Here is a 15,256-nt window from a genome sequence, read left to right as displayed (position 1 = left end):
CATCACTATTTTCCAGATGGGAAAATGCAGACTTGGCAGTTTGATGACTTAACGCTTGGTCCAACAGCCGGTACAGGGCAGACGTGGAATGGAGACTATATCTCCTAGACTCTTTCTACTATACCATGATGATAAGGACTTGCTACCTAGACTCTTCTAAAATCTAGAGCCATGTAATAATGGAAAGTATTGTAAAACCTCATATTGTAGTATTGTAAGTTCATATTATAAAATTTCACTCTAAAAATTGAATTGAGAGTGTGATATGATTAAAATGTCTTCTGTGTTCTGTTATTAAATTATATACTCTATTGGCATTATTACTTGAAAAGTGCAGACTCCTACCTCTTACCCCTTATTAATTGTTTTGTAATATTGTGCATATGAAAAGCTTTTCCTCTTGCCCTTCCAGGATATAGAAAATCAACTTGCAATTAAATCCAAAGCATTGGATGAATTGAGACAAAGTTACCTGACTTCAGAGAGTGGGACAATGCCATTGCTGGAAGATACAGCATCTAGAATTGATGAGTTATTTCAAAAGAAAACCAGCGTTATCAACCAGGTACTAGAATTCATTTACAGCGTACTATTTCTCTCCACGTATCCTTCTTTTATCTTATTTCTTGTTTAATAATGGACACTCGCTCCATACCAAAAACTGAAAAGTTGCTGTGAAAACTACTGAAGTGAAGCAGAGAAGAACACTTCAGATCTCTCTTATTTTTTTCCTTCACTGGATACTCAGAGGCAAAGCCACCAAATTCCCACATCCTTGGCAAGCTAGAAGTCCACCTGGTTATCTTTGTTTTGTCTAATGTACTCACACACACAAAAATGTCTCCACCCCCAACCCCAAACCCAACAGAGCATCTGGCGTTGTTTCTTGGCCAGATATACAGGAGCAGTTATGAAGAAGGAGCTCAGATTCCCCACACCCAGGGAGATGCCTCAGGGAGGGCGTGATCCTATCGCACGTAGCCTCTATTAAGCTAGAAGCATGGTCAGCACAGGGAAAACTCCAGAGGTGGGGAGAAACAGCATGTGGTGAGGAAAAAGCATAGAAGACTGTGGAAGACGTCTGGTAATTGTATGAAAGGCATGTCAAAGTCTGCATTTACCCCTTCTGGGAGGAAGAACACCAAAAGACAAAGGACAGGCATCCTCAGACACTGCAACTTCGACTTTTCCCCACAAATGGAGGGAGAAATTGTAAATACTAACCTATTATAGGTGTGTCCATGTTTCCCAGAGAGTCTTTATTGTGGATTATTTGTCATCTACTAAAATCTACATTCAACCATTTGTTCCAAGAGAGAATTGGGAATAACCCATGTAAATGAAATCCATAGGTGACCCTCAGCCTCATTCTTCCCCCAGGACTCAGGCAGAAAAGTGGGGGTGAGCTTAACACATCTGTGTGAGTCATTTGTTAACATATCTTTTGTGAGGCACTGTGCTCACTGCCAAGGGTGCAATGATAAGAAAATAAATGGTTCTTACCCTCAAGGTGCTCACAGGCTACAGGAGGATAGCTGCAATGAAAAGACAGACAGTAACAAGTGTTGACAAGGATATGGAGACATACAAACCCTCCTACACTGCTGAGAATGTTTGTGTACAGGTTTTTTTGTGAACATATGCTTTCAGTTCTCTTGGGCATATACCTAAGAGTAGAATTAGTGGGTCATATGGTAACTCTATACAGTATTTAACTTCTTGAGGGACTGCCAATTTTTCTACAGAAGGTGCACCACTTTGCATTTCCATCAGCAGTGTATGTGCGTTCCAAGTTTTCCATAGTCTCGCCAGTACTAGTTATTATCCAACTTTGATTATAGCCATCCTAGTGGATGTGAAGTGGTATCTCATGGTTTTGATTTCTATTTCTCTAATGACTGTGGATGTGGAGTGTCTTTTCATATGCTTATTGGCCATTTGTATATATTCTTTAGAGAGATGGTTATTCAATCCTTTGTCCATTTTTGATATTTGGTTGTCTTTTTATTGTTGAGATATAAGTGTTCTTTACATAATATATAAAGATTTATATACTTGTGTATTCTCGATTGTGTCAGAGATCATTTAAATGCTTCAATTTTCAACCTTTCATAGTTATCAAAACACATTAAAGAATAAAATATGGCCACCATTGCATTTCCTCCTACTTTGCACTTGCCCATCATTTTGGCCAAGCATGATGCTCTCCAAGTTTTGCTTGCCCTCCAGTAGTAACCAGACTTAAGTGCCAGGTAACACAGGTTAACACTTCACATTGATAATGCTTTACAGTTTTCAGAGTATTTTCACAGACACTATTTTCTTTATGTTTTCATTTATTATATCTGTTTTGTGGATGAAGAAATAGACTCAAGGATTAAATAACTTGCCCAAGGTCAGAAAGCTAATAGGGTGTCACTGAAATGTATATTCTGAGATTCTGATTCCTCAATCAGTGTTTTTTTTTCCCTGGGCTGTCCCTCTGTAGGCTGAACTCTCTCTGTGCTGGGGGCTCTGGTCTCAGGGCTATTTTCCATTCAGCTACTCTAAAACTTAGCCTTCTTTGATATTTCTTGTTCATTGACCCACCCTTCTCACCTTCAGTGAATCACTGAAGCTCCACTCTCAAATTAAAATGCCTAAATTGGATACAGTGGTAGAGTCCTTAGGAGGGGGAAACAAAAAAGATGAGAGAGCCTCTTGTCGATGATTTCCTAAATATGTTTCTACTTTTTGTATAGGTCAATGAGCTCAAGACCTCCATGCAGTCTGTTTTACAGGAGTGGAAGATTTATGATAAACTCTATGACGAAGTGAATATGATGACGATCCGATTCTGGTACTGCATGGAACACAGCAAACCTGTGGTTTTATCATTAGAGGCCTTAAGATGCCAGGTGCAGAACCTTCAGGTATATTAACCAGATCTTGGCACAATGCATTATTGGCAGAAAATCTCCAATGGAAGGAAGCACAGAAATGAACACAATCACTGTTATGTTCTCCACAGAGAAACACGAAACAGTATTTTAAACAGCAGCATCAAAAGTATAACTTGAAATTTCAAAATGAATGACATGAACCAAATGAGTGAAACTTGGTACAAGTATACTGTGAATTTTTCTTCATCTTTCATGTCCATATTATTTCACAATTTAAAGGTTTGGGTTTGGGGTGTTTTTTTAAGTATGCTATTTCAAGTGCTAGCCCCATGAAAGAATGCCTTCTCAGTTTTCTTCACATCTCTGGTAATTTATCCCTGTCCTATTAAAGTTTGAGTGTTAACATTATTGTGGTACAGCGGCAAGTGCTGACCAGCTGCTGCCTTCTTTGGATGAGGCCAGGCTGTTGCAACTGACTGTCCTATTAAAGTTTGAGTGTTAACATTATTGTGGTACAGCGGCAAGTGCTGACCAGCTGCTGCCTTCTTTGGATGAGGCCAGGCTGTTCTGCAACTGACATTCCTGCTCTGTCCTCCTAGACTCTTCAAGATGAAGCTGAGAGCAGTGAAGGGAGTTGGAAGAAACTCCAGGAGGTTATTGGAAAACTCAAAGATTACTGCCCCTCAGTTGCTGAAATAATTCAAGAGAAATGCCAAAATACTCACACGAGGTACACTTTAAGATGCAATTTGAATGGTAGAGCAGATATTTTTATCTTAATGACATGTGGCAAATGAAGGGACATAGGCTGGGTAAAGCCTTCTTAATCATCTGAGGTAACTGGTTTCATGCTATTCTGGTCTCTCCTGCTTTGAAGGATCTCGTTCACGTAAGATTTGATGTTGTGAAGGCTATTACTTGCCTTGTACAAGTGTTTGGTATAATCAATCTAGAAATGTTCTAAGTACAGCCCCAGTGTAGCCACGTTCAGTGGGCATAGGCTAAATGCCCAATGCGATCCTCAAGGGCACCAAAATCAACAGGCAGAAACAGGCCAAGGGGTGGCCAGATGGGCAGTCTGTCTCACTGGAAACATTATAAGGTGGAAGTAAGGGGATGTTAGAATACATCTCAGGAGATAATTTGTGAGGTTGGGAGGAATTCTTTGATGAACTACTTATGATAGAAAACTCATTCTAAGGAGTGTGGCCCTGGTTGATTGTGAGGCTTTTATATAGCTGGATGGAATATGAAAGTTGGCCCAAAGCTGATTTGTTCCAGACAGTGGTGAAGAGATTAAGCTACCCTAGTGGCCTTCTCCACCCTTCCTTCATGCAGATTCAGCCTCTCCTATAAACCAATTTTGAATATATGTTGAACAAAGGACACCACATTTATGTACCCTGCAGTGGTGTCCTCAGCCCTTGATCCAGTCCTTAGTGGAAGAGGGGGAGGAGGGAGGGTAAAGATAAACACAGACACGTATCTAATTTCACATACAGTAATTGGGGCCTCCCTCAAAACATATGGTGGTTCAGGTTGCTATTAAAGGGATTCAGTTGTCACCAGTGCACCTACACATTCAGTTGTTGGCACAAGAATATATCAGAAGGCATATTGAAAAAGACTGAAGAAAATAGCACCAAAATGCCAACAGTAGTTATCTCTAGATTAATGAGATGTCAGGTGTTTTTTTTAATTTTCTCTTTATAAGACAGGTAGGTAGGTAGGTAGGTAGATGGGTAGACAATCTCAATATAGGTATGGATAGATTTAAACACACATGTTCTGTGGGGGGTTGTGAGCATATGTTGTATTTATAATTGGGGAAAATCTTATTTAAAAACAGGTGGTTCTGAGAAGATTTGTGAAATACAAAGAAGTAAAGCAATTATGCCATTTGTCACCTTTTTCGCCCACTTAACGGGGTTGAGGATATTGTGAAACAAGCATTCTCATGTGTTTTGGGTGAGAATGTAAATATTATAATGCTTTCAGAAAGCAGTTTGAACATATACCCATAACCTTAAAAATACTTACATATTTATATTCTTTGACCCAATAATTCTCTAAGAAGTCTAATTTAAGACCAATATCTTGAAATACAGAAAAAATCCTTTGAACAAAGTTGTATCTGAGCATTCATTATTTTTGGAAGCAAAAATTGAAAATTATTCCAATATCCATACTAAGCTGGAATTTGGTAATTAAACAAAAAAAGACCATTTATAGACCATTATGTACAGCCATTTAAACTTAGGCTTACTTATTTTTTATTAATGGGAAAAATTTTTTTTTCCCATGGGAAAAAATTTTTAAGTTAAATGGGAAAGAAAGGCAAGATATTACAGTCCATAGTATGGAATAAAAACAAAAATTTTTAATTTCTACTTTTTTCAATTTTAATAGAATGAAAAATGTATTACAGAAAATAACTTCTTATTTTTCTGATTATTACGATTTTTCGTTTTTGTAGCAGTTTAACAGTGCATATAAATGAGAATCCAAAAAACAAATCATACAACCAATGAATGTGCCAGCACCACAAAATTAGCTAATTTTCATGGATGCAAAAATACTTTTAATATTTGCAATTGTTCATAACTTGGTGGTATCTACTCTAAAAGCGAGGTCTCTAACTGGGTTTCATCAACAGCTCTAGTTAAGTTCACCTGGACTCCAGAGTTGATTTTTAGCCTGGCCCCCCCATGGAGACCAGCTATGTAAATCTGGGGCCTGGGTACTCTGCTGCTGCCTTCCCTCATATATTGTGTGCTAGCATCCTTTGAGGGCTACACAATTTTCTCTTCTCATGTGACTAAGATCAGTTTTACCAAGTGAGTAACTTTCTGATGCAAATTGGCCTAAGTAGAAAGAGAATACACAGGAATTAACGTTTCTCTAAAGAACAAATGAAATATTATCAAGTACCAGGTAATATCTGCCATTTTTTTCTCTCAATCCACAAAGAAATTAGTCCTACAACATACCGTATTTCTACAAAACATTAAAACATTAGCAAATTTAGAACATAATAGAAAATAAATACCCTTTGCTGAGAAGTAGGAAAATATATTGTTTTTTATTTCTACTTTTATATAAGGAACATGTTGCTTTTGTAATTAGAAAATAAACTTGGCATAAACACAATTTAAATAAGGCCTACTTAAAGACCCCCTCTATAAAATAGGAGGTCCTCCCATGTGGAGAAAGTTTCATCAGGCAAACAGTTCAGTACTTTCTTCACCTTTGCCTAAGAGACATTCATCATACAATAGGTATTTCCTGCCAGTCACAAATTTTGCGGGGTTTGTTGAGAATTATAAAGTCAGTGAAATATCCTAATCTGGAATTCTGTTTATATATTAATGATGGCATTAATTTTGAAAAGACATTAACACGTCTTGTTAATTTATCTGCTCTTAACTTGTGGGTAGAGTGTGGGCACTGTGCTTTTGCTGCAAAGGAAAGGATGGATGGGGTTCCTGTTGTTCATGTTGCCCTGACAGGTGGACGCAGGTAAACCAAGACATTGCAGACCAGTTGCAGAGGGCCCAGAGCCCACTACAGCTCTGGAAGGCATATAACAGCGCTCACACTGAAGCTGCAGCAAGACTGGAGCAGCAGGAAGCAAAGTACCAACAGCTTGCAAGCATCAACACATCTGGAAACAACCTGGCAGAGATCCTGCCCCCAGCCCTGCAGGACGTAAAGGTAGGCGTTAAGCCCATTGGGAAAACCAAGGCCAAGACAGCCTGACAGACAGGGCCATGACCCAGGGACTAGACAGACCACAGGGAGGGAGGGGTGGGTCAGGACAGGTGTGTGAGCAGACCATGTAGGACACAGGCAAGACAGGGACGTGTGGGGTTGGGAGAGCCAGGTGGTGGCTCAGAGGTGAGGGCCACGCAGCAGGTAGCTGGGTCAGGGGCACCTGACACCACCTCCTTCCAAATCTCCCCTTTCACTCTAGCAGGTAAATCTCTAAAGCCAAAGCTTCATACAAAGTCTCCAATAAAAGCAGAAATATATCAGTTGAATGTGGTCATCTAAGAATAGTAGATGTTGAATCTCTTGATTTAGAAATACTCATGAATAATTATCTAAATAATCTAAATAATTATCTAATCTAAATGAATAATCATTTAGATTCACCACCATGTTAATAAGGCTTTTCTGTGGATATAATGATTTTTAGACTATTATTTAAGAGTTGTATACTTTCCTCTGTGGTTTTATTCTATTATGTTAATGAATGCCTAGAAAGCAGATACTTTCTAGTTTTAAACTAGGTGACCAGATACATTTTGTATCTTTTAATACTATAGGTCAAATAAAGAAGTATTAACCAATTAAATTAGAGACAAGAATCCAACAGATATGAACCATATTTCTGATCAACTTCTATCTAATCTGTTGGCATTTAAAAAACAACAAAAACAGAAATTTCACACAGTTGGCAATATTTCTGGAGCAGCCCTAAAATCGTCTTGGTCAATGAAATTGTACGCTCTCTTCAAATGAATCCATTTATGTCACAAAGTGTCAGGCAGAGGACGGGGTTGGATTGATTCTTAAAATGCATTGAAGCAGATCCTTAAAGTGTTCACTGAGTAGAAATATAAAACATAAGACTGTACCCAAGTCATCTCCAGTTTCTGTAAACTAGAAGCCCCAACTCTATTTATCCATGGTTACTTTTAGCCCTGAACTGACAAATTTCAGAACAGCACCAGTGATATCATATAAAGAAGGCTTAGCTTTTTTATCTCTTTAAAATAAACAGTAACAAAAAGCCACACCCACTGTTTCAGGGCAGAAATTCTCCCAGATGTTGATGGAGTGGCATGAGTTGGGGATTTTTGTTGGGAAAGGAGGAGGAAATGTTTTGCGATCACTTTTTTTCTTCTCCAGGAGCTGCAGCATGATGTGCAGAAGACAAAAGAAGCCTTTCTCCAAGATTCCACTCTCCTGGATCGACTCCCACAGCCTGCAGAGCCCAACACCCACGTGCTCCTCTCTGGTCAAATGCACTCCCTCCAGAGGGCTTCCTACTTGGAAAAGATGCTGCTTATGAAAACAAATGAATTTAAGGTTCATCTTATTTTTCTATTCAACTTGAAGTCTTGGACATTCGCACACTCCCTTCAATTCCTTATATCTTGCAAAGTGATGGTTATTAGTGCTTTGTGGGCTGCACCTTAGGGAAACCACAGAATAAAGATGCCCTAAACATATCTACCATTTGACATGATTCTTCAGTCATGTGATTCTTCAATCACATGGGCAATGGGCAGATCTTAAGCATACATTTCTTCTTTATCGAACATGTTAAAGTGATATATTTCATGCACTATTCAGATCTCATAGTTATTTGAATCTCCAAGTGGGGTAATTGAGTCATAGCGTAGCTGCTTAAAGCACGGCCATTTGTTATGTATTTTATTCACTTTTTGAAAAGCCTTTAGTACATGAACTATCAAAAAGCTGAATAGAAGGCCATGGGGCTCCAATATCACACAGCGGGGAAAAAATATTTAGCTAGCAGGATTCCTCTAGGTGCCCCTGTCAAGCAACTGATCTTTTCCTCCCTGTGAAGGCTTCATACTTTGCCAAAGGCACAAAGTGAGTATCAGGAGTGTTCTGGATTCAAGATAATGAACTGCTTAGGGCTGAAAACAGCTTGGACTTTTATCACAAGACTGTGCTTGATTCTGTTATAGATGCACATGAAAATTGTTTCTAATGAAAACTTCTCTTGTTCTAGTTTGTTCTGTCACAGTTCAAGGATTTTGGGGACCAGTTGGACTCTTTAAAAGGTCTCATTACGCATGAAGAAGAGAATTTGGATAAACTCTACCAGCAAGAAAAAGAAGGAAATCCTGACTTATTCCTGGTATTGCCAGTATTTGTCATTCCTAAGGGCTCAGTTTCACCATAGAATAAAATATAAGTGAATTACTGTCATCTATGTGCATCTTACCTCTTGAGCACAGTCATTGATATGCCATTCATTCTTGACCTGTTTTCCCTAAGATCTAGAAAAGTATGACAACATAGGGATCTTCTTTTTTACACTTTTTTTTTTGCTTTTTGCTTTTTTATTTTTTTAATATTTATTTATTCATTTATTTTATTCATTTGGCTGTGGCAGGCCTTAGTTGTGGCACGCAGGATTTTTAGTTGCAGCATGCGGGCTCTTAGTTGTGGCACGCAGGGTTTAGTTCCCTGACCAGTGATCAAACCCAGGGCCCCTGCATTGGGAGCACGGAATCTTGACCACCAGGGAAGTCCCATACACTTTAAATATATACAATTTATTTGTCGATTATTTCTCTTTTTCAATTTTTTAATTTTTATACATTTTAAAGGTTACTTTCCATTTACAGTTATTACAAAATATTGGCTATATTCCCCATGTTGTACAATACATCCTTGAGCCTATCTTATACCCAATAGTTTGTACCTCCTACTCCCCCACTCCTGTATTGCCCCCCCCTGACTGGTAACAACTAGTTTTTTCTCTTCATCTGTGAGTCTACTTCTTTTTCGTTATATTCACTAGTTTGTTGTATTTTTTAGATTCCACGTATAAGTGATATCATATAGTATTTGTCTTTCTCTGTCTGACTTATTTCACTTAGCATGATGCCCTCCAAATCCATCCATATTGCTGCAAATGGCAAAACTTTGTTCTTTTTTATGGCTGAGTAATATTCCGTTGTATATATGTACCACATCTTCTTTATCCATTCATCTGTCGATGGACACTTGTGTTGCTTCCATATCTTGACAGTTGTAAATGCTGCTGCTACGAACATTGGGTTGCATATATCTTTTCAAATTAGTGTTTTTGGTTGTTTTTGAATATATACCCAGGAGTGGAATTGCTGGGTCATGAGATCTATTTTAGTAATATGCCTCAGTAGTTTTAGTAGACTTTTAAATCTTGAAGTCTTTACTAGTTAGCTTCAGTGAACTAAAATGATCTAGCAGTTGGCTATTGAGATGAATTGAATTTTTCTGGTTAGTTGAAGATCAAAAAGTAAAATGCCCTATTAAATTAATGGTATATTTTTTTCCTTCTTTATTACCTTAGTAAGTTTAGTATAGTTAACGTAGATGAATGGAAGAATTAAAGAATTATGGATCTTGCACACTCCTAAGGACCAATATTCATAACCTAGATTAAGAGTCAGCAAACTATGGCACATGGTCTAAATGCAGCCCCTCACCTGGTTTTGTAAATAAAGTGTTACTGGCACAGCCATGCCCTTCCACCATTTACGTACTGTCTATGGGAGTTTTCATGCTACAAGGGCAGAGTTGAATATTTGCAACAGGGATCATATGGGTCATAAAAGGCTAAAATATTTATGATCTCGCCCTTGACCGTAAAAGTTTGTTGACCCTGACCTAGACTATTGTGGCAGAGTTCTGTAGTGAGAACATGGATATGGTGAAGGATGTTTGCTTAATATATTGTTGTCCTAGAGGCTGTCCCTGGAATATTGTCTTAAAGATATATTGTCTTAAATATTGTCTTAAAGATAAAATTTTGGTGAGTATGATTTCGCCATAATATTGATGTGTAACTACCATGCTTTGCGAGGGTTATTTTAAGGATTGAATTTTCATTTACTTTGTAAATAAACTGCATGTTCTGTTGAAGGTCAAGTTGTTGGCAGACTAAATGGGACTTGAAGGTCCAGAATGGGTCCTTTAAAAAAGAAAACTCATTTCCATCTTCTTCAAAGACAAAAATCTGAGATCACTTTCTATTTCCTGGGCTGTTTCAGTTCTGGCCATGTGTGCAGCTTGTTCCAGAAAAGGCACAGGATTGAGAGATCTGAGTTCAGGTCCGATTCTGACACTAACTAGCTGTTTGACTGTGGGCAAATCGTTTACCTATTTAGGCCCCAGTTTTCCCTCTTCTTTGAGATAAGGAAGATCTGTAGGATTTCTGAAGCCTTTTCATAATCCAGATATCTTATTGGCATCCAAAAATCTGGAATTTAATTTCTTTTTCACAGAATCATGTGCTGGCACTGACAGCCCAGTCACCTGATGTTGAGCATTTGAATGAAGTAAGCCTCAAGCTCCCACTTAGTGACGTAGCTGTCAAGACATTACAAAATGTGAACCGGCAATGGATTCGGGCCACGGCGACAGCACTGGAACGCTGCAGGTCAGAACAGCCCAGCTCTCCCATTCTGTTTCAATTAAGGCAAAATTAACAGTTGAGCCCAGTAATGTCATTGTTATATGGCTCTGTTTTGTTTGTTTTTAAACCTTCATAGTGAACTTCAGGGGATTGGATTGAATCAAAAGTTTCTTTATTGCTGTGAAAAGTGGGTCCAGCTTTTGGAGAAGATAGAAGAGATGCTCAAGGTGAACATTGCTGACAGCCTCCCTGCTCTCCTGGAACAGCAGAAAACGTATGAGGTAAATAAACCTGTGCTCTCTGCCACCTTGGACCCCTCACCCTGGGGCAGGACTCAGGAGAAGAGAGATTAAATAAAGTAAAATACAGAGAGTACCTATCAATCCTCAATCCCTAAACACAGAATATATGTCTTTGAGCAAATTCAGTTGTTGGTTGATCATTTGTAAAATTCTCACACATTTCATAAATTTCAAAATTTTGTTTTGCTGCGCTGTTTTATTAATGACAGAACTCCTAGATTTTCTACAGTAGGTGGAAACTTCTAGCACAACGTTGCTTTTGCACAATGCGAACACGATACCACTTTACCAAGAGCGTGTTAAAATACTTCAAGTCATCTTTGCATTTTCACTGAATAGTTTTGTAAAGTATTGAAGCGCCCGGTATAATTGTAGCATTAATAATTTCACAGAGGAGTTTCCCCATGCTGATGCTGACGTATATTTGAGAGTACTCCTGGTGGTTATAGGCAGATCCTGCATTTCCAAAATGTGCATGACTAATGCATTGTAACTTTTTAATGTAACTGATTTAAGTCTGCATTGTTACATTAAGATCATCCACTGAAAATGAAATCTGTCTAGGCAAAGCTGGGTAACTTTGATAAGTTACCAAACATCTTAGTTTCCTCCTCTTCAAATGAGTCTGATAGTATTTACTTAAGTCGTAAGGTTGAGGAATAAGTGAGACAATGCATGTTTTACTCAGTGCCTAACAAATAGAAAAAGCCCAATAATGGGACTTAGATATAGTTATTATTAGACCTATTTGCTTCTAATTATATTCATAGGTGCTGTTGTGATGATTAAGCATTTTTTGCAGTTAGCCTCAAATCTTTTGAAAATTAATCACCTCACATATCCTCTGTGTGCTCAGATTTTATTAGGAAATTCACAAAAACAATTCCCATATTTTAATTCATATACAGATGTTAGAAGCTGAAGTTTCTATAAACCAGACAATGGCTGACTCTTATGTCACCCAGTGCTTACAGCTCCTGGACACAGCAGAAATAGAGAAGAGGTAAGCTCTCTGGGACTCGTAATGGTTGTGGGCACGTGGAAGGCAATGCAGCCTGGCGGGCCTTCCACCATGTGAATCTTGACCACATCAGTGCCTGCGACCATGTCATTGGTAGACCACCATGGGGCCGGTCTTCTGACTTTATATTAGGATGGAGTCTTGCTTCATGGCCGTAAAAACATCAGGGGCCCTTTTCCCTATGGTAGATGGTGGGCTTAGCAGACCAGATGCTTTGCAAGCACCCATCCACCTAGTACCATTGTCTGAGTTTTTACCCCAAAGGATTTTTCTAAACTGTGTTTTCCTCTCTGCCTTCAGCCTCATGATGTTTTGCTATTTAAAAAATAAATTTCAAAGTGCTGCTGTTCCCAGTAGATAGCTATGTCACAGTTGTGAAAGAAGAGACTTCTTTCTATGCTGTGTACATGAGGTTGGGGTCTCCGGGGAGTTCCAGTCAGGCTGAGCAGAGCCCCTTAGGCAGCCTGGTGACAGTAACTGTACCTGCTTGCATAGCTGCTGAAATTGCCGACAGAGCCCGAGGGGGCCTGGCCTTAAATGACCTCTCCAAATGTCTCCATAGGCATTATTTTCCTCCCCATCATCACCCATATACCTCTGAATCTTCTTTCAACATAACTAAGAAATATAAAACCCATTTTTCCTAGCTTTGAAGTAATAAAATCCAAGCCAATTTCAGGATGATTAACTAGTTTTGATCTGATCAGTACAGCAAAGCATGACTTTTCCCATAATAAATAAAAGGCCTTATTTATCATGTGAAGGACATTGTCTATCTGGGAAATAAATAGTTGAGTAGTTGCAGAAAGCATGTTCTTTATTGCTGAAATTATGTAGCATACAACCCTCAAGTAATCGATAACATTACAAGGGACCTACCTGTTCATCTGTTTCCCGTTGATCCCATGTTTAGTTTTCCATAAAGCACTTGGCATAATCTGTGTTAAACAGCTTAAGGGGCTTCCCTGGTGGCGCAGTTGTTGGGAGTCTGCCTGCCGATGCAGGGGACATAGATTCGTGCCCTGGTCCGGGAGGATCCCACATGCCGCGGAGCAGCTGGGCCCGTGAGCCATGGCCACTGAGGCTGCACGTCCGGAGCCTGTGCTCCGCAATGGGAGACGCCACAACAGTGAGAGGCCCGTGTACCGCAAAAAAAAAAAAAAAAAAAAACAGCTTAAGTTTGTTTAAGGCAGTGGTTGTCATGCATGCCAGCAAAATACTAGGCCATGTGCAATTATCTTGTGATAAACACCTTTCACCAACCCACACACTGCCCCTGCCCCAGCCCCAAGTTCCCCATCATGTTTACATTGAATGGTGCTCAGATTTAAAGAAGTTTTTTTCCATGTAAATTGTGCACATAAATAGCAGATCTAAGTTCCTATTACATGTTGATAGTTATTTTTTCCACGTGTTGATGTCAGAATTCTCTAACCATCTATTTTTCCCAAGACCGGAATTTGTCTGGAAGTTCACGAGGCTGAAGGAGAGGTGGCAGAGTGCTGCCCAGGGCGTTCGGCAGAGGAAGAGTGACATCGATGAGCTGGTGAGGCGGTGGCAGTGCTTCACCACCTCCGAGGGGGACTTGCTCCGCCTGCTCGCCTGCACCAGCCACCTGCTGTCTGCAGTGAAGAGCCAGGACTGCTACGGCCTCCACCAAACAAGAAGTCTGATCCATGAGCTGAAGGTAGGACATGCGCAGCAGCAGTGTGGGAACTGCAGGGTGCTCTTGATTTAGAAGATGTTCGTTCGCCTCAGGTTTTGTGTTTTCTGTGACGTTCAAGGGTGCTTTCTGCGATGGGGAGGCCAGCTGGTCATGGGGACCCTACTCAGCCTTATCCTTAGCCTTGCGGGGTCAGAAGCCCAGTCTTATCCATTCATCCAGAAATAGTGAAGCTCTCTTGGGCTGTGGGAGTAGAGACGGACTGGAGATGGGTAGGTAGAGTGTGGGGAAGTTTGGGGTGACAGACATTTAAAGCACTGACTAATGTATAAATGACTACCACAAAGTAGTAATTTACAGTGGGACTCCTGCTTGCTCTTGAAGGGTGAATTCATTTAGGCAACAACGTTTCCAATCAGAAAGTTGCTTGATGAGCACAGGACTAGAATAATTAGTTGGCGGTTCCCAGGGCATGTTGCACTGAGCTATCGAACCCCACTTCACTGTAGAGGGACAGCTAAACAAAACAGCACCCTTCTGAGATCCTTTGCTTGCCTCATTCATTTATCTAGGCTTCAGATATTAACTGAGCATCTGGTCTTTGCTGGTCACTGTTCTAAGTGCTGGGTATACGGTGTGGACCAAGAGAAGACCTCTGCTCCCCGTGGGGGCAATCAGACAAATCAATAAACCAACAAGAAAATACTAATTTGTCTGATTGGTGGGGGAAATCAGACAAATCAAAAAATAAAGGAAATATCAGATTGCAACATGGTATATGTAGGTCATTAAAACAGGGCCGGTGATGGAGAGGCTGGGTGACTGCTTTAGACTGGGTCATCTCTGGGGAGGCAACATTTAAACTGGAACCTGAATGACAAGAAGAAGCCAGCTGTGCAAAGATCTGGTGGGAGAGCCTTCAGACAGAGGGAAGAGTTTTCCTGAGTCCCCAGGATGGGAGCAAGTTTAGCAAAGCAGAGGAAGAAAGAAGGCTCGTGTGACGAGTGTAGCCAGTGAGACAGCAGTGATGGAAAATGGACTCGATAGGCAGTCGGGGAGGAGCGTTTTGGAGGGAGGTGAGGTAGCTGTTTGACAGTCTGGATAATAGGAAGCCGTTGAAGTTGGGAGAGGAAGCAGCTCGATAGGATTTGTATTTTTTAAGTGTCCTCTGGCTGCTCTGAGGAAGATGGTTTGGGGGTCGGTGGGGGTCCGAGAAGCAGCAGG

The 15,256-nt window shown here is 40.0% G+C and overlaps 1 protein-coding gene across 3 annotated transcripts in view; it reads left to right on the top strand.

The window, feature by feature from the left end:
- SYNE2 (spectrin repeat containing nuclear envelope protein 2) overlaps positions 1–15,256 on the top strand; it is a 277,599-nt gene that overhangs the window by 203,660 nt on the left and 58,683 nt on the right. For all 3 annotated transcript variants that reach the window (XM_007460064.1, XM_007460063.1, XM_007460062.1), the window contains exons 84-93: positions 413–565; positions 2,742–2,912; positions 3,482–3,612; positions 6,392–6,596; positions 7,797–7,976; positions 8,650–8,778; positions 10,916–11,070; positions 11,183–11,327; positions 12,257–12,351; positions 13,822–14,056. In XM_007460064.1, the coding sequence (XP_007460126.1) occupies positions 413–565; positions 2,742–2,912; positions 3,482–3,612; positions 6,392–6,596; positions 7,797–7,976; positions 8,650–8,778; positions 10,916–11,070; positions 11,183–11,327; positions 12,257–12,351; positions 13,822–14,056 (1,599 nt within the window). The remainder of the gene's footprint in view (positions 1–412; positions 566–2,741; positions 2,913–3,481; positions 3,613–6,391; positions 6,597–7,796; positions 7,977–8,649; positions 8,779–10,915; positions 11,071–11,182; positions 11,328–12,256; positions 12,352–13,821; positions 14,057–15,256) is intronic.

Source organism: Lipotes vexillifer, unplaced genomic scaffold (genome assembly GCF_000442215.2).
Source record: "Lipotes vexillifer unplaced genomic scaffold, Lipotes_vexillifer_v1.1 scaffold672, whole genome shotgun sequence".
Lineage (NCBI taxonomy): Eukaryota > Metazoa > Chordata > Mammalia > Artiodactyla > Lipotidae > Lipotes > Lipotes vexillifer.
This window is presented reverse-complemented; position numbering and strand designations above follow the sequence as displayed.